Source organism: Salvelinus alpinus, chromosome 8 (genome assembly GCF_045679555.1).
Source record: "Salvelinus alpinus chromosome 8, SLU_Salpinus.1, whole genome shotgun sequence".
Lineage (NCBI taxonomy): Eukaryota > Metazoa > Chordata > Actinopteri > Salmoniformes > Salmonidae > Salvelinus > Salvelinus alpinus.
In genome coordinates this window covers 10,917,419-10,943,749 of record NC_092093.1, presented here as the reverse complement: position 1 = coordinate 10,943,749, position 26,331 = coordinate 10,917,419, and the positions used below count along the sequence as shown (strand labels likewise).

Sequence of the window (26,331 nt, the reverse complement as noted above, 5' to 3'; positions counted from 1 at the left end):
TTAAATGGCATATACAGATGGATAAATATAGTGTCTGTTAAATGGCATATACAGATGGATGAATATAGTGTCTGTTAAATGGCATATACAGATGGATAAATATAGTGTCTGTTAAATGGCATATACAGATGGATAAATATAGTGTCTGTTAAATGGCATATACAGATGGATAAATATAGTGTCTGTTAAATGGCATATACAGATGGATGAAAATAGTGTCTGTTAAATGGCATATACATGTAACTGCCAAAATAAAGGAAACACCAACATAAAGTGTGTTAATAGTAACATTGGGGCACCACGAGCCAAAACAGCGTTAATGCACCTTGGTATATCTTCTACAAGTGTCTATAACTCTATTGGAGGGATGGGACACCATTCTTCCACAAGAAGTTCCATAATTTGGTGTTTTGTTGATGGTGGTGGAAAGCGGTGTCTCTGGTTCCGCTCCAGAACCTCTTAGAAGTGTTCAGTTGGGTTGAGATCTGGTGACTGAGACATGGCATATGGTTTACATCGTTTTCATGCTCATAAAACCATTCAGTGTCCACTCTTGCCCTGTGGATGGGGGCATTGTCATCCTACGGGGGCAAAGCCATGATAGGCAAAATAATGGCCTGCCCAGCATTTTTATTCATGTCCCTAAGCATGATGGGATGTTAATCGCTTAATTAACTCAGGAACCACTCCTGTGTGGAAGCACCTGCTTTCAATATACTTTGTATCCCTCATTCACTCAAGTGTTTCCTTTATTCTGGCAGTTACATGTATGGGATGTATATTTTAATTATGTGGGAATTTTTTTCATGTACAAGGTGAGGCTGATCCTGCTCCTCATTGACCCTAATGTGTTCGGGGAGCCAGAGGAGGAGGTGGAGGCAGCATCAGCAGGAGAGAAGGAGGAGTTGAGCAGCAACGAGGAGAAGGCTGTGGAGGCTGGTGAGGAGGAGACCAAGGAGGTCAAACCGACCGTGAAGGGACTGCTGGAGAAGACACTGCCTGAGTCTGTGAAACGACAGGTAGGAGAGAGAGAGCGTTTGCGCACACACACACACACACACACACACACACACACACACACACACACACACACACACACACACACACACACACACACACACACACACACACACACACACACACACACACACACACCCTCAGTTTCTCACACACTGGCAGAGTTGGCGTTCAGTCCTAGGCGTTCGGTTCCAGGCGTTCGGTCCCAGGCGTTCGGTCCACAAGCGTTCGGTCCACAAGCGTTCAGTCCCAGGCGTTCGGTCCACAAGTGTTCGGTACCAGGCGTTCGGTCCCAGGCGTTCGGTCCCAGGCGTTTGGTACCAGGCGTTCGGTCCCAGGCGTTCGGTCCACAAGCGTTCGGTCCACAAGCGTTCAGTCCCAGGCGTTCGGTCCACAAGCGTTCAGTCCCAGGCGTTCGGTCCACAAGTGTTCGGTCCCAGGCGTTCGGTCCCAGGCGTTCGGTACCAGGCTTTCGTCCCAGGCGTTCGGTCCCAGGCATTCGGTCCACAAGCGTTCGGTCCACAAGCGTTCAGTCCCAGGCGTTCGGTCCACAAGTGTTCGGTCCCTGGCGTTCGGTCCCAGGCGTTCGGTCCCAGGCATTCAGTCCCAGGCGTTCAGTCCCAGGCGTTCAGTCCCAGGCGTTCAGTCCCAGGCGTTCAGTCCACAAGTGTTCGGTCCCTGGCGTTCAGTCCCAGGCATTCAGTCCCAGGCTTTCAGTCCCAGGTGTTCAGTCCCAGGCATTCGGTCCCAGGCGTTCGGTCCCAGGCGTTCGGTCCCAGACATTCGGTCCCAGGCATTCGGTCCCAGGCGTTCGGTCCCGGGCGTTCGGTCCCGGGCGTTCGGTCCCGGGCGTTCGGTCCCAGGCGTTCGGTCCCAGGCGTTCAGTCCCAGGCGTTCAGTCCCAGGCGTTCAGTCCCAGGCGTTCAGTCCCAGGCGTTCAGTCCCAGGCGTTCAGTCCCAGGCATTCAGTCCTAGGCGTTCAGTCCCAGGCATTCAGTCCCAGGCGTTCAGTCCCAGGTAAATGGATTGTTAGGAAATTGATGCCAATAGTAATTGGCTGCAGTAGCGTTGAACAGTTTCGTGACCCCACAACAAGGTGTGGACAAGCCCCCCGCCAACCAAAAGTATTTTGGGTTTTTATATGATTATTTGTTTGACCATGGGGCTGAAAGAAACAGGTTTTATAGCTCATTTCCTGCTATTCTACACATTTTGCCATGAGGCTGAGAGAAACATGTTGCAGTTTTATAGCTAATTTCCTCTAATTGTAAAAAAATAAATAATCATGGCTTATGACATGTTCATATACTATCTGGGGGGGGGGGGGGGGGGCGACCTCTGGTTGGACCCACCCCCCCAACAACAGAAAAATATGAATAATTGTGGGTCCCCCGCCTAGCGAGGGTTGCGGGTATTGGTGCTATGCCAATGAGTGGCTGGCTACTCAATCAAGTTGAATGTACCAGCAAAATCGTTACCAGCAAAACTACTATCAGCAAAAACACCAACTGTACTGAATAACATTTCGGTGATCAGATAAAGCTATAATTGGTACTTCACATGTAACAAAAGTAGTGTAGGTGTATAATAACTATAGTACTGTACTGTATATGGAATACTGACTGAAATACCCCTCTCTACTAGATGTGTGAACACCAACTTTATCTCTCTCCTGTCTGCTGGATAATACTAACTTAATCTCACTTTGTTGGAATTAAAGAGCAATTCACAACTCAATTCAGAATTGACCCCAACCCTGTCGTGTACTGTACTACACGGTACTGTCCATGATCCAACATGATCTAACTCTCTCTTGTCTCTTCCTTATCGACTAGATGTGTGAGCTGCTGCACTACTTTTGTGACTGTGAGTTGAAGCAGCGTATCGAGGCCATCGTGTCCTTCTCAGACAGCTTCGTGTCCAAGCTGCAGTACAACCAGAAGTTCAGGTACAACGAGTTGATGCTAGCCCTCAACATGTCTGCTGCCGTCACCGCCAAGAAGACCAAGGAGTTCAGATCACCTCCTCAGGAGCAGGTACTGTTCTCGTCTTTCTTGTCGTTTTGTACAAAAACCTACCGACATTCAACCATGTTGTTAAGAAGAAGCAGTTGTTCTGTTTTGTTTTGTTTTTGTTGGTTCTGATACTTTGTATCTAGTATCAGAATCAGAAAAAAAACTGTCATTCAACTATCTTTATAGAAATTTGAAAAAGGCCAAATCTGCCATAAAATGATGCAAGGTCACAGAAAATAAAACCTTCTTTTAAAACATTTTTGAAATGAAAAAGCTACGTTTCAAAATTCAAGCACAGCAAGAACCCTCAAAAATACCAAAAGTCAGGGCCCCGTTTGACTCTTCTAAAGCCTTAAATCAAGACAGACAGATGCCTGTGGTACTCAGATTCCCTGCCTGACCAAAATATCCCCCACAGGGTTTTCTCATTTTCACAACAACAGATGTTAGACTAATCTGTCTCAAACAACCCAGCCTCTCACAGTGGTCCCTGGTGGTGGCTATACTGATATGAGGTTCCTTCAGCTTGGGCGTTGAGTCGAACTGTAAATGATCTGTCAACGCATCACATTCTTAACCGTGTCGGGAATGCAGAAATATCTCACCCTGTGTCCGTGGTTTTGACTTACTTGCAAATACAGCCAGCAGTTTAAAGGTGCAGCAATATAACTTGTAAATGCATCTGAGGGTTGCTTTAGCAGGTGTGTCTTAGCAGGTGTGTCTTAGCAGGTGTGTCTTAGCAGGTATGTCTTATTAGCAGGTGTGTCTTCTTAGCAGGTGTGTCTTCTTAGCAGGTGTGTCTTATTAGCAGGTGTGTCATCTTAGCAGGTGTGTCTTCTTAGCAGGTGTGTCTTATTAGCAGGTGTGTCATCTTAGCAGATGTGTCTTATTAGCAGGTGTGTCTTAGCAGGTGTGTCTTATTAGCAGGTGTGTCTTATTAGCAGGTGTGTCTTAGCAGGTGTGTCTTATTAGCAGGTGTGTCTTATTAGCAGGTGTGTTGGTAATGTTCAAATACCGTTCAAAGGTAAGTAGCTCCAGCACACTTCACTTGCAAAGTGTCATGTTTATACTTGTATTTGTATATAACATCAGGAGATGCACAGAGGTAGTGGGGCTCTCAGATACTTAGAACCAATGATCTATGATCTATTAAACCTCCATGTAACTGTTTCTCTTTCCTCACTGTTCCTGGGAGCTGAGTGGGAGAACATTAGAGAGAGAGAGAGAGAGAACACCTCCTACCAACATGATGATGAGCGCACGCACGCACGCACGCACGCACGCACACGCACACGCACACACACACACACAAACACATCTAGAAATTGAGGAACATTACTCTTCCAGTTTCCGGGCCAGTCTTTAACCCAGTACAGCTCCTGTTTACACAATACAAGAGTGAGTCAGACTGTAATTAGACCTGCCTGTTAGCACGCACACACACACACACACACACACTGGCCCATGAGCTCCCCACTGTTCTCCTGTTCAAACTTCTAATAACATTCCCCTACAGCTGCTAAGCCTATGCTGCTCAATCTCTCTCCTGCTAGTTATCAAATACACTGATCTGTGTTTCAGAAACAAGATGTCTGACACTGAAATGGTCCTTCTGCTGTCCCCATATGAGAACCATTTGAAGAACCCCTTTTGGTTTGAATGTAGAACCCTTTTTGGTTCCATGTAGAGCCCTTTCTACAGAGGGTTCTACATGGAACCCATAAGGGTTCTGACTGAAACCAAAACGGGTTCTATCTGGTACCAAAAAATAGTTATCCAATGGGTGTCAGGACCCGGTGCGAGAAACAGTCACTAATAATCGTCAGAACCCAGAAGATGAGGCAGACACAGCAGTACTAGAGATGGTGGTTTAATAAAAGAACAAAATCTTCAGGCAAAGAAACTAAATCCACAATGTCCAAAAATAAAGCCAAGAGGCACAAAATGGAAATCCTCCAAAATACAAAAGAAACTCCACAAAGTGGTAAAAAACAGCAGGGAAAAACAAACCTCAAAAGACTACTCAAATAATACACCAGAACTAAACCAGAGAACCTCTGGAAAATCCAACAAGAGAAATATCTGTATAAAACAAGGCTTGGGCTGGGGCTGGGTGCTAACTTACAAACACTGAGCAAGGAACTGAGGAACACACAGGGTTTAAATACTAACAAGGGAACGACCCACAGGTGCAAACAATAATTAGAGCAAGAAAAAACAAAAGGTACAAAAAAGGTGCAATGGGGACATCTAGTGACCAAAACCCGAACAGTCTTGGCCAAAACCTGACAATGGGGAAGACCCCTTTTGGAACCCTTTTTTTCTAAGAGTGTACTCACCAAGACCTCTTTATTCCTCGATGTATTTTATTTATTTATAATTTTATTTTTTATTAAGAAACTGTAGTGCCAGAAATAGAATCAAAACACTGGCAACATCCTCCAAGCCCGGATCAGGGACTCAATTTAATTTATAGTGAGTCTTTTTTATAGTTAGCATATGCCTCTTCACATATAGCTAGCTACCATATGTTGTGTGTGATGGATTATTCTAATCAAGTGAGAGAGACTTTGTAATTTCTTCAAATAATCATCTTTATTCAACATTGATTAATTATTACAATAATTACACTGGTCAACCCAACAGTCTTGGGCCGAGAGCCTACGATTTACAGACCATGCTGCTTCTTATATAGCTGATCCCAAGAATGCTCAGTCACGGCTGGTTCAACCCCTACCCTATAGATTGGGGGAGCACCATAAGCCACTTTGGGTTCATCCTGTGGTCATCTGCTTCTGGTGCAATCTACCAGGTGCCAGGATAATTAGGAATACTGAGGCCTTTATTATGTTCCTCCAGGCTCTCTCTATCTCGGTGACACCCACCACATCTGATCATTGGAATGCCAGCTGTAGGTTTTTAGGCTCCTCTTGGTTTACACAGACATTTAATAGAACAGAAATGTCTTACTGTTTAGTTAACCTGTCTAGGACTGGGGTTACGCTAGCTGTTAATTCTTGTTAATCCAGCCACAGTGTCTGATTTCAAAAATGCTTTACAGCGAAAGCTCCACAAACGATTATGTTAGGTCACCACCAAGTCACAGATAAACCCAGCCATTTTCCCCGCCAAAGGGAGGAGTCACAAAAAGCACAAATAGAGATACAATTAATCACTAACCTTTGATGATCTTCATCAGATGACACTCATAGGACTTCATGTTACACAATACATGGATGTTTTGTTCGGTAAAGTTCATATTTTTATCCAAAAATCGTATTTTACATTGGCGTGTCAGATTCAGTAGTTGCAAAACATGCAGTGATATTGCAGAGAGCCACATGAATTGACAGAAATACTCATAATAAATGTTGATGAAAATACAGCTATTATACATGAAACTTTAGATACACTTCTCCTTAATGCAACCGCTGTGTCAGATTTCAAAAAAACTTTGCGGAAAAAGCATAATCTGAGAACGGCGCTCAGAGCCCAAACCAGCCAGAGAAATATCTGTCATGTTGGGTAGTCAACATTATTCATAAAGAAAATTATAAAAATTCACTTACCTTTGATGATCTTCATCAGAATGCACTCCCAGGAATCGCAGTTCCACAATAAATGTTTGTTTTGTTCGATAATGTCCATCATTTATGTCCATTTATGTCCAATAGCTTCTTTTGTTAGGGAGTTTGGTAAACAATCCAAAAAAGCGATCTGGTCCATTCCGACGAAACGTTCAAAAAGTTATATTACAGGTCGAAGAAACTTGTCAAACTAAGTATAGAATCTTTAGGATGTTTTTATCATAAATGTTCAATACTGTTCCAACCGGAGAATTCCACTTGTCTGTAGAAAAGCACTGGAACGAGAGAAACCTCCCAAGTGAAAGCGCTTGACTGAGAACGAGGCTGTAGGCAGACCCTTCAGTCAAACAGCTCCCATCCGGCCCCCCTTCACATGAGCAGCCTGAAACAACGTTCTAAAGACGGTTGACATCTAGTAGAAGCCTTAGGAAGTGAAAAAATACCCATATCCCAAAGTGTATTCGATAGGGGTGAGTTCAAAAACTACAAACCTCCGATTTTCCACTTCCTGTTTGGATTTCTTCTCAGGTTTTTGCCTGCCATATGAGTTCTGTTATTCTCACAGACATGATTCAAACAGTTTTAGCGACTTCAGAGTGTTTTCTATCCAATACTAATAATAATATGCATATATTAGCATCTGGGGCTGAGTAGGAGGCAGTTCACTCTGGGCACGCAATTCATCCAGAAGTGAAAATGCTGCCCCCTATCCCAAACAAGTTTTAAGTATATAATCGTCAAATATCCAACAAATATCAGGTAAATATGTCGTTTTTCTATGACAGGTGTATAGCAGGTGTAGAATGTCTCCTATCTCCTCATAGCATCCTCTATAAATGATGTCACCAAGCTGGAGGTAAAACCATCCAGACCAATCTCCTGGATCAAACAGATGTGATGTCATAGAGATCTAGGGAGAATCTCCTGGCCTGTCTGACTCACTGTAATGATGCTGTGGTGTGTGGATTGCCTGTCAGTTTCTCTGTCTGAGTCTCTCTCTGTGTGGATGGCCTCTCAGTTTCTCTGTCTGAGTCTCTCTCTGTGTGGATAGCCTCTCAGTTTCTCTGTCTGAGTCTCTCTCTGTGTGGATGGCCTCTCAGTGTCTCTGTCTGAGTCTCTCTCTGTGTGGATAGCCTCTCAGTTTCTCTGTCTGAGTCTCTCTCTGTGTTGATAGCCTCTCAGTTTCTTTGTCTGAGTCTCTCTCTGTGTTGATTGCCTCTCAGTTTCTCTGTCTGAGTCTCTCTCTGTGTGGATAGCCTCTCAGTTTCTTTGTCTGAGTCTCTCTCTGTGTGGATAGCCTCTCAGTTTCTCTGTCTGAGTCTCTCTCTGTGTGGATGGCCTCTCAGTTTCTCTGTCTGAGTCTCTCTCTGTGTGGATAGCCTCTCAGTTTTTCTGTCTGTCTGTACTCTCTCCCCCTACCTCCCTCCCTCTGGGATCTGTCCATATAGATCAACATCCTGTTAAACTTTGCTGCTGGGGAGGACTGTCCCTGTCCTGAAGAGATTCAGGAGGACCTCTACAAATTTCATGATGAGCTGAGACTGCACTGCGGTACAATGTTCACACACACACCACACACATACATGGGCGCACACGCATATGCAGAAGCACATGCACGCACACACCTACTTGCACACACCTACTTGCACACACACACACACACACACACACACACACACACACACACACACACACACACACACACACACACACACACACACACACACACACACACACACACACACACACACACACACACACACACACACACACACACACAGTTAAAAGACAAATCCTAACTTGAGATGCAGGCACATACTATAACTCACAGATCTCACATTGACATCAAATCAATATATAATTTCAGTTATTCATTCAAAAATGCATCCCAAAGTAACAATGACTCCTACATGACATGATGACTCTTGACTGGCATCAGTATCAATCAAATAGGTTGACAGGTTCAATAGTGATTGTATATGTTAACTGTAATAATAAACTCTAGTTCTACATCAGGGCTGCCCAACCCTCTTCCTGGAGATCTACTGTCCTGTGGGTTGGACTGATAACCTACAGGACAGTAGATCTCCAGGAAGAGGGATGGACTGATAACCTACAGGACAGTAGATCTCCAGGAAGAGGGTTGGACTGATAACCTACAGGACAGTAGATCTCTCCAGGCAGAGGGATGGACTGATAACATACAGGACAGTAGATCTCCAGGAAGAGGGATGGACTGATAACCTACAGGACAGTAGATCTCCAAGAAGAGGGTTGGACTGATAACATACAGGACAGTATATCTCCAGGAAGAGGGATGGACTGATAACCTACAGGACAGTAGATCTCCAGGAAGAGGGATGGACTGATAACCTACAGGACAGTAGATCTCCAGGAAGAGGGATGGACTGATAACCTACAGGACAGTAGATCTCCAGGAAGAGGGTTGGACTGATAACCCACAGGACAGTAGATCTCCAGGAAGAGGGATGGACTGATAACCTACAGGACAGTAGATCTCCAGGAAGAGGGATGGACTGATAACCTACAGGACAGTAGATCTCCAGGAAGAGGGTTGGACTGATAACCCACAGGACAGTAGATCTCCAGGAAGAGGGATGGACTGATAACCTACAGGACAGTAGATCTCCAGGAAGAGGGATGGACTGATAACCTACAGGACAGTAGATCTCTCCAGGAAGAGGGATGGACTGATAACCTACAGGACGGTAGATCTCCAGGAAGAGGGATGGACTGATAACCTACAGGACAGTAGATCTCTCCAGGAAGAGGGATGGACTGATAACCTACAGGACAGTAGATCTCCAGGAAGAGGGATGGACTGATAACCTACAGGACAGTAGATCTCCAGGAAGAGGGATGGACTGATAACCTACAGGACAGTAGATCTCCAGGAAGAGGGTTGGACTGATAACCTACAGGACAGTAGATCTCCAGGAAGAGGGATGGACTGATAACCTACAGGACAGTAGATCTCCAGGAAGAGGGATGGACTGATAACCTACAGGACAGTAGATCTCCAGGAAGAGGGATGGACTGATAACCTACAGGACAGTAGATCTCCAGGAAGAGGGATGGACTGATAACCTACAAGACGGTAGATCTCCAGGAAGAGGGATGGACTGATAACCTACAGGACAGTAGATCTCCAGGAAGAGGGATGGACTGATAACCTACAGGACGGTAGATCCCCAAGAAGAGGGATGGACTGATAACCTACAGGACGGTAGATCCCCAAGAAGAGGGATGGGCAGCCCTGGTCTACATGAACCTCTACGTCAAAATGTGATTGAGATATCTGAGTTTAAAATCATCCTCCCAGTCCTGCCCTTCATATTTGTTTCTGTCTCTGTCCCTGCAGGCATCCCAGTGGAGGAGGAGGAGGAGGAGGAAGACACGTCTATAAAGGGTCGTCTGCTGGCCATGCTCTATAAGATCAAGGGACCGCCCAAGAAACTAGAGGAGGAACCTACGGAAGAAGAACAAGCTGCTCCCAGTAAGATACTGTCTCTCTGTGTGAACCAAGACAACACATTACAGTTTTTTCCCCAACTGCTTACACACGTTTTCAAAACTGTCTCCTTTTTTCAAAACTCTACACACAAAATGCAAAATGCCTCACATCTCCTTCAAAATGTAACACTGCATTCAAAATGCCATAAACACATGTCAGAATGAAGCATTTGCATCAAATGGCAAACACTGCTTTCATAATAGTAAATTTTTGGATATACCATGTAAACACTGTTAAATCTAAATCTAAAGCTCTTTGGTCTTTCATAGGCTTATATCTACATTTCAATACAATGTTCTACAGTGAAAGTAATCTGCTGAGAGGGGTAACAAGTACACTGTAAACACCAACGCAATGTAGAAACAGAAAATATTTATTAGGCCAAACATTACTGTTGTATACAGTAGCATACAACAAAACCATAAACATATGTAAACCAAAAGTATATTCTTTAGAATACAGTAAAGAACACAATGTGTGGGGTCCCGGGGGGGGGGCAGTCCAGGTATTGGTAGGGGGGGTCACCAGTGCTAAGCTACGCTTCATCTCTTCCCCCGGCCTGGGTCTGGCCACAATACTTCGTCCACATCACAAGATATGTTTTCTCTTGCCAAACATCGAGGGAAGTATCTCCTAGCATGGCGTATCCAACCTTGGACAGAGGCAACCTCTATGTCCCCACATGCGTCCTCCATTGCCTGGAGAAGCGGCATGCGGCCATAGGGTTGGCGATCATACACTTTCCAGCGCCAGGCTGAGAAGAATTCCTCTATGGGATTTAGAAAAGGTGAATATGGGGGTAGGTACAAAACTACAAATTGTGGATGGGTGGCAAACCAGTTTTGGACCAGAACAGCCCGGTGAAAACTAACATTGTCCCATAAAACCACAAATCTAGCAGGCTCCTGATCTGGATCAGGGACAAGCATTGTGCAAATTGCATCCAGATAAGTGAGCATATGGCCGGTGTTGTACCCAGTGTGGCATTGTGATGGAGGACCCCGTTTTGAGTGATGGCAGCACACATAGTTATATTACCCCCACGCTGTCCAGGGACATTGGTAATTGCCCTCTGTCCTATTACATTTCTTCCGCGGCGCCTGGTTTTGGTGAGGTTGAAGCCAACCTCATCCACATAAATAAATTCATGGCGAATTACATGGGCATCCAGCTCCAATACTCTCTGTAACAGACAAAATGATGTACAGATGAGTAAATGTGGCATGTCTGAAGTACTGGAAGTAGTGTTGCATACATACCTCTACAAAGTCATGTCGCATATTCTTGACTCTGTCAGAGTTTCTCTCAAATGGCATATTGTAAAGTTGTTTCATCGTCACTCGGTGCCGTTGGAGGATGCGTTGTATGGTCGACAGGCTTACAGCATTGATATTGTTAAATATGGTGTCATTATTCAAGATATGCTCTCTCCCATCTCTCGAATCCTAATTGCATTGTTGGCCAAAACCATATTTATAATTGCAGTCTCTTGTACATCTGTAAACAAGCGTCCTCGTCCTCCATGATGTCTTTGCCTTTCCACTCTGTACAGAATTCAAACACAGTATGTGTTCAGCATAGGAACTGTAAACAATGTACAAAAAAAGGTAGTACAGCATGATAACCAACCTCATTCATTCAATGCAGTGCAGTAAATGGATGGCTTAGAGTTACAAATGTTTATGCAATACTATGCAGTCATACGTATTTTACAGTACATTACTGTAATGCTAAAATAGTCATTAGATAGTTGCATACCTGTTCTCATTTCTGAAGGTTCGAATTATGGACGCCACTGTAAATCGACTCAAGTTGGGCTGGACTCTCAGTCCAGCCTCTCTCATGGTCAAACCGTGGTTGATCACATGATCAACAAGTGTTGCCCTAATCTCATCAGAGATGGCTCTCCTTCCTTCTCTTCTTTGCCCTCGTCCTCTTCTTCCTCTTCCTCTCCCTCCTACTCCTCTTGCTCTCTGTCCATTGTTGGCATCCATTAATCAAAACAGGTAATCTGACCTTTGACCTATTTATAGGCCTATACTACAGTAAAGCAGTGATTGGTTAGTGATCAGTTAAGCTATTAGTGTTTGCACATGTGAGGAGTGTGTAAAATTTTAAAATGGAGGACACTTCCTCTCTGTTATTTAGCTACACACAAAACATCATTAGCAGAGAAACCATCTACATACATGACTCTGTTCATTTGTAGTCAGGCAGCGGAGTGTTTTTGGACAGCTTCTCTTCTGAACCAGGAGTAAAACAGAGGTGTGTGTGTGTGTGTGTGTGTGTGTGTGTGTGTGTGTGTGTGTGTGTGTGTGTGTGTGTGTGTGTGTGTGTGTGTGTGTGTGTGTGTGTGTGTGTGTGTGTGTGTGTGTGTGTGTGTGTGTGTGTGTGTGTGTGTGTGTGTGTGTGTGTGTCTGTGTGTGTGTGTGTGTGTGTGTGTGTGTGTGTGTTCGTTCTGTGACTCGACTCAGCTCCCAGGGTAGGGTTCTGTCTGCCAACCAGCTTTTATTTACACCAATTAGACTGCTGTAACAGCTCAAACCATGACACTGCAGATGGTGTCTGTACGAGTTCAAAATCAGAGTTCACTAAATGAAGTACAAACTGGAAAATGAAAGCGATAATTGTATATTTATTTTAGAAAACATTGTGAATAGTTTATTTCTTCATTTGTAGGTAGTTGTTTGTTTAGAGATGTTTTTGTTTTTGTTTTGTTTTTAGAGTTTTGAGCTTACAGTTACTTGTTAAGTTCCTGGGGTTGGTTTCTGAAGTTGTGTGCTTTGCTTTTGTACCGTGATCAGTATACTTCCTTCCCAATCCAAAGTCAAGACTAACATTGGTCCTTGGCGCTTCCCACCAGGGACGTACAATAATGTCATGTACAGTACATAGCTACAGCTGTTGGTGTACCAGGAACAGACTGTTCAGTTTCCCCCAGGCACTCCCTCCGTAAGTTTTGAAGGACAAGCAGAAGTTACATACTTATTATCGAGGCAATCTATTGGAGGAAAAAAAGAAAAGTCCAATATCTGTTGAGGGAGAGTTCTAATGACGACGTACTTAACATTCTTATCTAGTCCAGCCTCATCGACTTAATGAGAAAACGTATAGATCAAGTTTTAGATGAGGACGGAGGGGAATTCAGGGGGTTTAGGTAGGACGTCTACATTAGGTAGAGGAGAGGAGAGAGGGAGAGAGACAAAAGAAGAGGGGAGGAGGGGGAGGAGAGGGGGAGAGAGACAAAAGAAGAGTAGAGGAGGGGGAGAAAAGGGGGAGAGAGACAAAAGAGGAGAGGAGGGGGAGGAGAGGGGGAGAGAGACAAGAGGAGAGGAGAGGGGGAGAGAGACAAAACTAGAGGAGGGGAGGGGTAGGAGAGAGAGAGACAAAAGAAGAGTAGAGGAGGGGGAGGAGAGGGGGAGAGAGACAAAAGAGGAGAGGAGGGGGAGGAGAAGGGGAGAGAAACAAAAGAGGAGAGGAGGGGGAGGAGAGGAGGAGAGAGACAAAAGAAGAGGAGAAGAGGAGAGAAACAAGAGGAGAGGGTGAGAGAGACACAAGAAGAGAGGAGGGGGAGGAGAGAGACAAAAGAAGAAGAGGAGAGGAAAGGGGAGAGGAGGGGGAGGAGAGGAGGAGAGAGAGAGACATCTACATCGAGCTAAAGGCTAGAGCTGCCGCTTTCAAGGAGCGGGACACTAATCCGGACACTTATAAGAAATCTCGCAATGCCCTCAGACGAACCATCAAACAAGCAAAGCGTCAATACAGGATTAAGATTGAATTCTACTACACCGGCTCTGACACTCGTCGGATGTGGCAGGGCTTGAAAACTATTACAGACTACAAAGGGAAACCCAGACGCGCGCTGCCCAGTGATGCGATACTACCAGACGAGTTAAATGTATTTTATGCTCGCTTCGAGGCAAGCAACACTTAAACATGCACGAGGGCACCAGCTGTTCTGGACGAGTGTGTGATAACGCTCTCTGTTGCCGATGTGAGTACGACCTTTCAACAGGTCACAAAGACGGATTACCCAGACGTGGCCTCAAAGCATGCGCGGACCAACTGGCAAGTGTCTTCACTGACATTTTCAACCTCTCCCTGACTGAGTCTGTAATACCTACATGTTTCAAGCAGACCACCATAGTCCCTGTGCCCAAGGAAGCGAAGGTAACCTGCCTAAATGATGGTCCACCCCAGGTGGTAAGAGTAGGCAACAATACGTCTGCCACGCTGATCCTCAACACTGGGGCCCCTCAAGGGTGTGTACTTAGTCCCCTCCTGTACTCCCTGTTCACCCACAACTGTGTGGCCAAACACAACTCCAACACTATCATTAAGTTTGCTGACGACACAACCGTGGTAGGCCTGATCACCGACAACGATGAGACAGCCTATAGGGAGGAGGTCAGAGACCTGGTAGTGTGATGCCAGGACAACAACCTCTCCCTCAATGTGAGTAAGACAAAGGATCTGATCGTGGACTACAGGACAAGGCGGGCCGAACAGGCCCCCATTAACATCAACGGGGCTGTAGTGGAGCGGGTCGAGAGTTTCAAGTTCCTTGCAAAAGTATTCATCCCCTTTGGCATTTTTCCTATTTTGTTGCATTACAACCTGTAATTTAAATGGACTTTTATTTGGATTTGATGTAATGGACATACACAAAACAGTCCAAATTGGTGAAGTGAAATGAAAAAAATTACTTGATTCAAAAAATTCTAAAACAATAAAAAACTGAAAAGTGGTGCGTGCATATGTATTCACCCCCTTTGCTATGAAGCCCCTAAATAAGATCTGTTGCAATCAATTACCTTCAGAAGTGACATGATTAGTAAATAAAGTCCACCTGTGTGCAATCTAAGTGTCACATGATCTGTCACATGATCTCAGTATATATACACCTGTTCTGAAAGGCCCCGGAGTCTGCAACACCACTAAGCAAGGGGCGCCACCAAGCAAGCGGCACCATGAAGACCAAGGAGCTCTCCAAACAGGTCAGGGACAAAGTTGTGGAGAAGTACATACAGATCAGGGTTGGGTTATAAAAAATATCAGAAACTTTGAACATCCCACGGAGCACCATTAAATCCATTATTAAAAAATGGAAAGAATATGGCACAACAACAAACCTGCCAAGAGAGGGCCGCCCACCAAAACTCATGTACCAGGCAAGGAGGGCATTAATCAGAGAGGCAACAAAGAGACCAAAGATAATCCTGAAGGAGCTGCAAAGCCCCACAGCGGAGACTGGAGTATCTGTCCATAGGAGCACTTTAAGCTGTACACTTCACAGAGCTGGGCTTTACGGAAGAATGGCCAAAAAAAAGCCATTGCTTAAAAAACAAGCAAACATGTCTGGTGTTCGCCAAAAGGCATGTGGGAGACTCCCCAAACATATGGAAGAAGGTACTCTGGTCAGTTGAGACTAGAATTTAGCTTTTTGGCCATCAAGGAAAATGCTATGTCTGGCGCAAACCAAACACCTCTCATCAACCTGAGAACACCAACACCGTGTTTTTCATCGGCAGGGACTGGGAAACTGGTCAGAACGGAAGGAATGATGGATGGCGCTAAATACAGAGAAATTCTTGAGGGAAACATGTTTCATTCTTTCAGAGATTTGAGACTGGGACAGAGGTTCACTTTAGCATACTGCTAAAGGAACACTTGAGTGGTTTAAGGGGAAACATTTAAATGTCTTGGAATGGCCTAGTCAAAGCCCAGACCTCAATCCAATTGAGAATATGTGGTATGACTTAAAGATTGCTGTAAACCAGCAGAACCCATCCAACTTGAAGGAGCTGGAGCAGTTTTGCCTTGAAGAATGGGCAAAAATCCCAGTGGCTAGATGTGCCAAGCTTATAGAGACACACCCCAAGAGACTTGCAGCTGTAATTGCTGCAAAAGGCAGCTCTACACGGTATTGACTTTGGGGGGGTGAATAGTTATGCACGCTCAAGTTTTCAGTTTTTTTGTCTTATTTCTTGTTTGTTTCACAATAAAAAATATTTAGACTCTTCAAAGTGGTAGGCATGTAGTGTAAATCAAATGATACAAACCCCCAAAAAATCTATTTTAATTCCAGGTTGTAAGGCAACAAAATAGGAAAAATGCCAAGGGGGATGAATTCTTTCTTAAGCCCCTGTATCTACCTCAATACTCCAGTATCTCTGCCTACAGTACATATCTACCTCAAAACTCCAGTATCCCTGACTACATGTACATATCTGACTAAATACTCCAGTATCCCTTCACATTGGACATTTGGTACTGGCTTTGACCCTTATTTCTCATTAGTTATACTATTTTGAATACTGCACTGTTGGGTAGGGCGTGCAAGTTAAGCATTTTCTAAGAGTGTACACACCTTGGCCGTCTCGGATCTTACAGAACCCCCCCCCCCACCCCCCCCAACAACAAAAAAATATGTATTTTGTGTTGCATTGTGTTTGTAGCTTAACATAATAACTGAGAGACAGACTATTATCAATCTTTCTTGGATGGGCATGATGAGGAGAACTGCAGCTCTATCAACAGGGTTCATCTGTATGCACATATAGTGGTCACCTCTTGTAAAGCACAACCAGCTTTCCCCCAGCCTAATCAACCACTGATTCCCCATGGCAGAAGTCCAGCCATTTTCTTAGAGCGAATGGCATATTGCAAAAATAAAATAGGAGCCCTAGAGAGTGAAAGAGTTGTAACTCACAGGATGTGGAGAATACACATATTGACTAGATTTGAAATAGTAATTAATTCCTTCTTTCTCCAGCCAAACTGAAGGACAATGGCTAGCTGGGCTCAGACATGCACTGTATTTATCTATAATAACTGTGTTTATAAAACTCTGGTATCTCCCCCTCTCTCTCCAGCCGATATGGTCTTGTCTCCCAGACCATGCCTAGCTGGGCTCAGAAATGCACTGTATCTATCTATAATATCTGTATGTGTAAAACTCTGGTATCTCCCCTCAGCCAACCTGAAGGAGTTGATCAGCCAGACCATGGCTAGCTGGGCTCAGGAGTGCAGCATCCAGGACCCAGAGCTGGTTCGTGTGATGTTCAGCCTGCTGAGACGTCAGTACGACGGCATCGGAGCGCTGCTCAGGGCCATGAAGAAGAGTATGTACTTGATCCTTGTGTCACGTCAATTGAGTGACAGCGAGACTGATTCTGATTCTGATGACCTAATCGTCCAGAGTCTTATCTTTTACTATTTTGTTGTTCATCTTTCATAAGACAATTGCAGTTAAACACGGCCAAAGCCATACAGAATGCAAATATAACTTTAGTCTCTTACTTGTAACAGGTTACACCATCTCTGCTGTGTCAGTATAGAACTGTCCAGTTTAACTTTAGTCCCTTACTATTACCAGGTTACACCATCTCTGCTGTGTCAGTACAGGACTGTGTCAACCTCCTGGCCTCTCTGGGCCAGATCAGATCACTACTGTCTGTACGCATGGGGAAAGAAGAGGAGAAACTCATGATCGACGGACTGGGGTGAGAGAAGAGGGTATGTGTGTGTGTGTGTGCATTTAATATTACTGTAATGATCCAAACATCCACAGTATTGCTCAATGCACACACACTAAGGTTGTTTGATCTGAATATGTTCAACTATAAAACAACTGTTAGCTCAGATAATTAGCTGGCCTCTGTGTGTTTGCAGTGACATAATGAACAACAAGGTGTTCTACCAGCACCCCAACCTAATGAGAGTCCTGGGGATGCATGAGACTGTCATGCAGGTGATGGTCAACGTGCTGGGAGGAGACAAGTCACAGGTACTGTACCTCAATAGTCTAAAGAGACGAGTCACAGGTACTGTACCTCAATAGTCTAAAGAGACAAGTCACAGGTACTGTACCTCAACAGTCTAAAGAGGAGACAAGTCACAGGTACTGTACCTCAATAGTCTAAAGAGGAGACAAGTCACAGGTACTGTACCTCAATAGTCTAAAGAGACAAGTCACAGGTACTGTACCTCAATAGTCTAAAGAGGAGACAAGTCACAGGTACTGTACCTCAACAGTCTAAAGAGGAGACAAGTCACAGGTACTGTACCTCAATAGTCTATAGAGACAAGTCACAGGTACTGTACCTCAATAGTCTAAAGAGACAAGTCACAGGTACTGTACCTCAATAGTCTAAAGAGACAAGTCACAGGTACTGTACCTCAATAGTCTATAGAGACAAGTCACAGGTACTGTACCTCAATAGTCTAAAGAGACAAGTCACAGGTACTGTACCTCAATAGTCTAAAGAGACAAGTCACAGGTACTGTACCTCAATAGTCTAAAGAGGAGACAAGTCACAGGTACTGTACCTCAATAGTCTAAAGAGACAAGTCACAGGTACTGTACCTCAATAGTCTATAGAGGAGACAAGTCACAGGTACTGTACCTCAAAAGTCTAAAGAGGCGACAAGTCACAGGTACTGTACCTCAATAGTCTATAGAGACAAGTCACAGGTACTGTACCTCAATAGTCTAAAGAGACAAGTCACAGGTACTGTACCTCAATAGTCTAAAAAGGAGACAAGTCACAGGTACTGTACCTCAACAGTCTAAAGAGGAGACAAGTCACAGGTACTGTACCTCAACAGTCTAAAGAGGAGACAAGTCACAGGTACTGTACCTCAATAGTCTAAAGAGGAGACAAGTCACAGGTACTGTACCTCAATAGTCTAAAGAGACAAGTCACAGGTACTGTACCTCAATAGTCTAAAGAGACAAGTCACAGGTACTGTACCTCAATAGTCTAAAGAGGAGACAAGTCACAGGTACTGTACCTCAATCGTCTAAAGAGACAAGTCACAGGTACTGTACCTCAATAGTCTATAGAGACAAGTCACAGGTACTGTACCTCAATAGTCTAAAGAGACAAGTCACAGGTACTGTACCTCAATAGTCTAAAGAGACAAGTCACAGGTACTGTACCTCAATAGTCTAAAGAGACAAGTCACAGGTACTGTACCTCAATAGTCTAAAGATATATTCTCTCCTCGTCTAGTTAAAGTACTGGACTTATGTGAATACATTAAGATATAAAGGGGGAACATAGATACATTCAATATAATTCATGAGTTGAATCAAAATGTTTAAATCCTTTCTCATCAAATCAAGCTTGATTTAAATAGCACATTTCAGACACGAATGCAACACAATGTGCTTTACAGAAATAAAATAAATAAATAAACAATGAAAATAAAAACAAAAATATTTACTACACAAGAAACATAAGAAGATGAAAAAACTAAAGAATAACAATTTAAAACTAAAAGACAAAAAAAGTAAAATAACCCTGAGGAAAAGCAAAGCTACAAAGGTGTGTTTTAAGATCTGTTTGGAAATGTCCACAGTTTCGTCCCCCTCAGGTTCTCAGGCTATTCCAGAGGCTGGGGGCATAGTAACTAAAGGCTGTCTCTCCATGTCTCTTGGTCCCCCTCAGGTTCTCTGGCAGGCTATTCCAGAGGCTGGGGGCATAGTAACTAAAGGCTGTCTCTCCATGCCTCTTGGTCCCCCTCAGGTTCTCTGGCAGGCTATTCCAGAGGCTGGGGGCATAGTAACTAAAGGCTGTCTCTCCATGTCTCTTGGTCCCCCTCAGGTTCTCTGGCAGGCTATTCCAGAGGCTGGGGGCATAGTAACTAAAGGCTGTCTCTCCATGCCTCTTGGTCCCCCTCAGGTTCTCTGGCAGGCTATTCCAGAGGCTGGGGGCATAGTAACTAAAGGCTGTCTCTCCATGCCTCTTGGTCGCCCTCAGGTTCTCTGGCAGGCTATTCCAGAGGCTGGGGGCATAGTAACTAAAGGCTGTCTCTCCATGCCTCTTGGTCCCCCCTCAGGTTCTCTGGCAGGCTATTCCAGAGGCTGGGGGCATAATAACTAAAGGCTGTCTCTCCATGCCTCTTGGTCGCCCTCAGGTTCTCTGGCAGGATATTCCAGAGGCTGGGGGCATAATAACTAAAGGCTGTCTCTCCATGCCTCTTGGTCCTAGGCTTTGGGAAAGTTAAAAGGCCAGTGGACCTGAGGGACCTACTGGGTACATAACTTAAAAGCATGTCTGATATGTATTGGGGTGCACAATCGTGGAGTGATTTAAAAACCAATAGAATAATCTTAAAACTAATTCTAAAACTCACAGACAGCCAGTGCAGAGACTTTAAAACTGATGTAATGTGTTCTCTCTGTCTGGTCTTGGTCAGTGCCCGAGCTGTAGCGTTCTCTATGATTTGGAGTTGACCAATGGCTTTCTTGGGTAGACCAGACAGGAGAGTATTACAGTAGTCAAGCCTGCTTGTAAATAAAGCATGGATGAGTCTCTCTGTATCAGCCTGAGAAACGGTGGCACCTAAGATTACGGTCCGTGAACATTTTGATCCTTTGTTTTCCGAATGAAAACGGAACAGTCGGGAAGTGAAAATGTCCGGTTTACCCGTTTTTGAATAAAAAGTTTAAAAAATGCTTGTTTTTACATATAAAACATATATACAGTGGGGAGAACAAGTATTTGATACACTGCCGATTTTGCAGGTTTTACTACTTACAAAGCATGTAGAGGTCTGTAATTTTTATCATAGGTATACTTCAACTGTGAGAGACGGAATCTAAAACAAAAATCCAGAAAATCACATTGTATGATTTTTAAGTAATTAATTTGCATTTTATTGCATGACATAAGTATTTGATACATCAGAAAAGCAGAACTTCATATTTGGTACAGAAACCTTTGTTTGCAATTACAGAGATCATACGTTTCCTGTAGTTCTTGACCAGGTTTGCACACACTGCAGCAGGGTTTTTTGGCCCACTCCTCCATACAGACCTTCTCCAGATCCTTTAGGTTTCGGGGCTGTAGCTGGGCAATACGGACTTTCAGCTCCCTCCAAAGATTTTCTATTGGGTTCAGGTCTGGAGACAGGCTAGGCCACTCCAGGACCTTGAGATGCTTCTTACGGAGCCACTCCTTAGTTGCCCTGGCTGTATGTTTCGGGTCGTTGTCATGCTGGAAGACCCAGCCACGACCCATCTTCAATGCTCTTACTGAGGGAAGGAGGTTGTTGGCCAAGATCTCGCGATACATGGCCCCATCCATCCTCCCCTCAATACGGTGCAGTCGTCCTGTCCCCTTTACAGAAAAGCATCCCCAGAGAATGATGTTTCTACCTCCATGCTTCACGGTTGGGATGGTGTTCTTGGGGTTGTACTCATCCTTCTTCTTCCTCCAAACAGGGCGAGTAGAGTTTAGACCAAAAAGCTCTATTTTTGTCTCATCAGACCACATGACCTTCTCCCATTCCTCCTCTGGATCATCCAGATGGTCATTGGCAAACTTCAGACGGGCCTGGACATGCGCTGGCTTGAGCAGGGGGACCTTGCGTGCGCTGCAGGATTTTAATCCATGACGGCGTAGTGTGTTACTAATGGTTTTCTTTGAGACTGTGGTCCCAGCTCTCTTCAGGTCATTGACCAGGTCCTGCCGTGTAGTTCTGGGCTGATCCCTCACCTTCCTCATGATCATTGATGCCCCACGAGGTGAGATCTTGCGTGGAGCCCCAGACCGAGGGTGATTGACCGTCATCTTGAACTTCTTCCATCTTCTAATAATTGCGCCAACAGTTGTTGCCTTCTCACCAAGCTGCTTGCCTATTGTCCTGTAGCCCATCCCAGCCTTGTGCAGGTCTACAATTTTATCCCTGATGTCCTTACACAGCTCTCTGGTCTTGGCCATTGTGGAGAGGTTGGAGTCTGTTTGATTGAGTGTGTGGACAGGTGTCTTTTATACAGGTAACGAGTTCAAACAGGTGCAGTTAATACAGGTAATGAGTGGAGAACAGGAGGGCTTCTTAAAGAAAAACTAACAGGTCTGTGAGAGCCGGAATTCTTACTGGTTGGTAGGTGATCAAATACTTATGTCATGCAATAAAATGCAAATTAATTACTTAAAAATCATACAATGTGATTTTCTGGATTTTTGTTTTAGATTCCGTCTCTCACAGTTGAAGTGTACCTATGATAAAAATTACACACCTCTACATGCTTTGTAAGTAGGAAAACCTGCAAAATCATCAGTGTATCAAATACTTGTTCTCCCCACTGTATATTTCGCTGTTCAAATCTAGGTGGGGTTAAATGTGGAATGCCTGGTCAAGTACACAGCTAACACTTCCTGTCCTTTCAAAGTAGGAGGTAACCTTTCTAACTCCAGGCTATTAATCTATTATCTATTAATGAATTGATTAATAGCTGCCCATACCATGCCACAGTGCCAAGATAAGGTATATTTTATTATAATTTTTTCCAAGTGTAGGACTACTGTTTGTCTGGGAAGAATCCAAGGAGATCCCAAGGAGATCAAAATAGCTGTGATGTAAACAGCCATACAGGCACTGTACTGTCAGGTTTATCTGCAACATGAATCCCATGTGCCAGATCCCAGTTCATATGTTATGAGGTAGTCCCTAGCCATCAGCACATATAGGGATCCTACCCAAGATCTACCACTCACTACCCAGAAGGAGAGAGTAAGGAGATACAGGGGAGTTGGGCAGGACATGTTAGGGGGTAAGGGTAGGTGGAGGGGTGCTGGAGGGGTATGACCAGGAGAGGGTTGGAGGGGGTACAGGTCTGGTAGCTGGAGGGGTATGTCCAGGAGAGGGTTGGAGGGGGTACAGGTCTGGTAGCTGGAGGGGTATGTCCAGGAGACGGTTGGAGGGGGTACAGGTCTGGTAGCTGGAGGGGTATGTCCAGGAGACGGTTGGAGGGGGTACAGGTCTGGTAGCTGGAGGGGTATGTCCAGGAGACGGTTGGAGGGGGTACAGGTCTGGTAGCTGGAGGGGTATGTCCAGGAGACGGTTGGAGGGGGTACAGGTCTGGTAATGTGATGTGAGGGGTAGAGGAGCAGGGACTCTCATGCCAGTCCTTTTTGGGATGTGCTGTAAGAATGGGGTATGATTTAATACCACTGTCTGTGCCAACAGCCAAGCATGAGCTGAACCACGCCATGCTTCCCCAGACAGCCTGAGTGACAGACAAACAGACCGACCGCAAGCCGTCATATCTGGTTGGCAATCTCATTAGTCAGGACCAGTAACATGAATTCCTGCACTGTTGGCCGATACTTGATCTGTCCAGGTCGTTTACAGTGTGTTTGTGCATGTGTGTGAGTGTATGTCAGTGTGTGTGTGTGTGTGGTGCGTTTGTGTGTGTGTGTGTGTGTGTGCCTTTGTGTGTGTGTGTGTGTGCCTTTGTGTGTGTATTCAGTGCCCCATACGGACCACCAAAGTCATTGCTTGTAAGCAGGTTTAAGCATATGTCAGATTTACAGTTTGTTGTGAAGGACTGTGTTGTAATGTTGTCAACGGTCCTTTGAGCTGGGGGGGGGGGGGCTGTTTTCAACGATGTTGGTTCAACAACATGACATGAGCTCCATTCTAACTTGTGATCTCAATCTCAAACAGACACCGTCTAGATCTTGGTTACACTCTAGGACATACTGTATCTCCCATTAACAAGTTACCTTCAGATTTATTAAAGATTTAAATTAAATAAAAGTTACTTGGCCCTAGTTTTCTGGGGGGGGGGTTAAGATAAGAGAAACAATATATATTTTTTCTGTCATAACAAATAGACTAATAATGTAATATTCTATACTGAACAAAAATTTTAAACGCAACATGCAACAATTTCAATGATAATACTGAATTACAGTTCATATAAGGAAATGAGTCAATTGAAATGCACTGTAAAGTCATTATGCCCTAATCTATGGATTTCACATGACTGGGCAGGGGCACAGCCACGGGGGGGCCTGGGAGGGCATATGCCCACTCAATGGGGAGCCAGGCCCAGACAATCAGAATGAGTTTTTCGCCACAAAAGGTTTATTACAGACAGAAATACTCCCCAGTTTCGTCAGCTGTCCGTGTGGCTGGTCTCAGACGATCCTACAGGTGAAGAAGCAAGATATGGAGGTCCTGGGCTGGCGTGGTAACATGTGGTTTGTGGTGAGACCGGGGGGGACCAACTGCCAAATTCTCTAAAATGACGTTGGAGGCAGATTAAATAAACATTTATTTCTCTGGCAACAGCTCTGGTGGACATTTCTGCAGTCAGCATGCAAGTTGCACGTTCCTTCAAAACTTGAAAGATCTGTGACATTGTGTTGTGTGACAAAACAGCACATTTTAAGTGGCCTTTTATTGACCCCAGCACAAGGTGCACATGTGTGATGATCATGTTGTTTAATCAGCTTCTTGATATGCCACACCTGTCAGGTGGATGGATTATCTTGGAAATTCTCACTAACAGGGACATAAACAAATTTGTGCACAAAATCGTAGAGAAATAAGGTTGTCAAAGGTATGGAACATTTCTGGGAGCTTTTATTTTAGCTCATGAAACATGGGACCAACACTTTACATGTTGTGTTTATAGTTTTTTTCATTATAATATATGGTTAAAAGTTATGTTTCCCTCTCTCTTTTTAGGAGATAGCATTCCCCAAGATGGTTGCCAGCTGCTGTCGGTTCCTGTGTTACTTTTGTCGTATCAGCCGACAGAACCAGAAGGCCATGTTTGACCACCTCAGCTACCTACTGGAGAACAGCTCTGTCGGACTGGGTGGGTAACAGGAGAGAGGGGAAGGTGGCTCAGAGAGGGAGGGAGGGAGGGAGGGAGGGAGTCTCTAGAGAACTCAGCTGTCCCCTTTACTAGGGGACTCAGCTGTACCCTTCACTAGAGGACTCAGCTGTCTCCTTCACTAGAGGACTCAGCTGTCTCCTTCACTAGAGGACTCAGCTGTCTCCTTCACTAGATGACTCAGCTGTCTCCTTCACTAGAGGACTCAGCTGTCTCCTTCACTAGAGGACCCAGCTGTCTCCTTCACTAGAGGACTCAGCTGTCTCCTTCACTAGAGGACTCAGCTGTCTCCTTCACTAGAGGACTCAGCTGTCCCCTTTACTAGAGGACTCAGCTGTCCCCTTTACTAGAGGACTCAGCTGTCCCCTTTACTAGAGGACTCAGCTGTCCCCTTTACTAGAGGACTCAGCTGTCCCCTTTACTAGAGGACTCAGCTGTCCCCTTCACTAGAGGAATCAGCTGTCCCCTTTACTAGGGGACTCAGCTGTCCCCTTTACTAGAGGACTCCGCTGTCCTCTTCAATAGAGGAGACTGACAAACAGGTAGAGGACAGAGAGATTAAGATGTCAAAGAGAGAGTGATGGAGAAGGGAAGGTGGGAGAGAGATGGGAAAAGGTAGCATATTGAGAGAGCAATCCAGAAAGGGAGAGATGGAAAGAAGGAGATCTGGAATGAAAGAGAGAGAGAGGGATAGAGAGGACAGGGTGATGGGGTTATTTAGGGATGCAGTGCATGGAGTGATGACTCACTAGGGTTGGACTGTGAGGAATAGCTGCTGATGAAGTGAAAACCTTACTGTGAGTGATAGGAGATGTCTCATTCTCAAGATCATAGCACGTAATGGGCACATACAAATCACCCTCATATACTGTTCTCTTTACAAATCACCCTCATATACTGTTCTCTTTACAAATCACCCTCATATACTGTTCTCTTTACAAATCACCCTCATATACTGTTCTCTATACAAATCACCCTCATATACTGTTCCGTATGGGCTTCGAAGCAAATGGTTGTAATTGATGCTAAAGCGTTTCAAATTGATTTAAAATTATTTTATAGCGCTGATATGCTGAGGACAATTAATATACGAATAGCCGCTGACATGAACAGCTGACACCTCCCCTGAAAGGCTTTTCAAGATAACAGCACTTAATGGGCACACATTCAAATCATCTCCATGTTTGTGTTTCGAATCAAATCGTTGTAATTTATGCCACTGCCCTTTTGGCAGCAACGGTTTCAAAGCATTAATATTACATGCTGACTGTACTAAATGTGTCGCAAAAAAAATGTTCCTCACATCTTATTTATCCCATAACTATACACTGGCCCCGACAGACAGACTCCCCAGCACTAATGGGAAGTAACCAAATCAATGGCTGGCTGGGAGGTTGGAAGTAGGAAGTGAATCAGGATTTGATGTAATGGTGTAAATGGTATGCAGTTTAAGAGATGCAGCGACACTGCCCCCTGCTGGTAGAACAGGAATGTGCATGTCTGTTCCTGTCTGTCTCTCCCTTGCCTCTAATTGCA

The 26,331-nt window shown here is 44.6% G+C and overlaps 1 protein-coding gene across 1 annotated transcript in view; it reads left to right on the top strand.

Moving 5' to 3' along the window:
• LOC139582535 (ryanodine receptor 3-like) overlaps positions 1-26,331 on the top strand; it is a 272,990-nt gene that overhangs the window by 139,259 nt on the left and 107,400 nt on the right. Inside the window, exons 38-45 of the mRNA XM_071412622.1 lie at positions 821-1,019; positions 2,853-3,053; positions 8,068-8,170; positions 10,002-10,136; positions 17,132-17,278; positions 17,533-17,659; positions 17,829-17,943; positions 24,645-24,777. Of these exons, the coding sequence (XP_071268723.1) occupies positions 821-1,019; positions 2,853-3,053; positions 8,068-8,170; positions 10,002-10,136; positions 17,132-17,278; positions 17,533-17,659; positions 17,829-17,943; positions 24,645-24,777 (1,160 nt within the window). The remainder of the gene's footprint in view (positions 1-820; positions 1,020-2,852; positions 3,054-8,067; positions 8,171-10,001; positions 10,137-17,131; positions 17,279-17,532; positions 17,660-17,828; positions 17,944-24,644; positions 24,778-26,331) is intronic.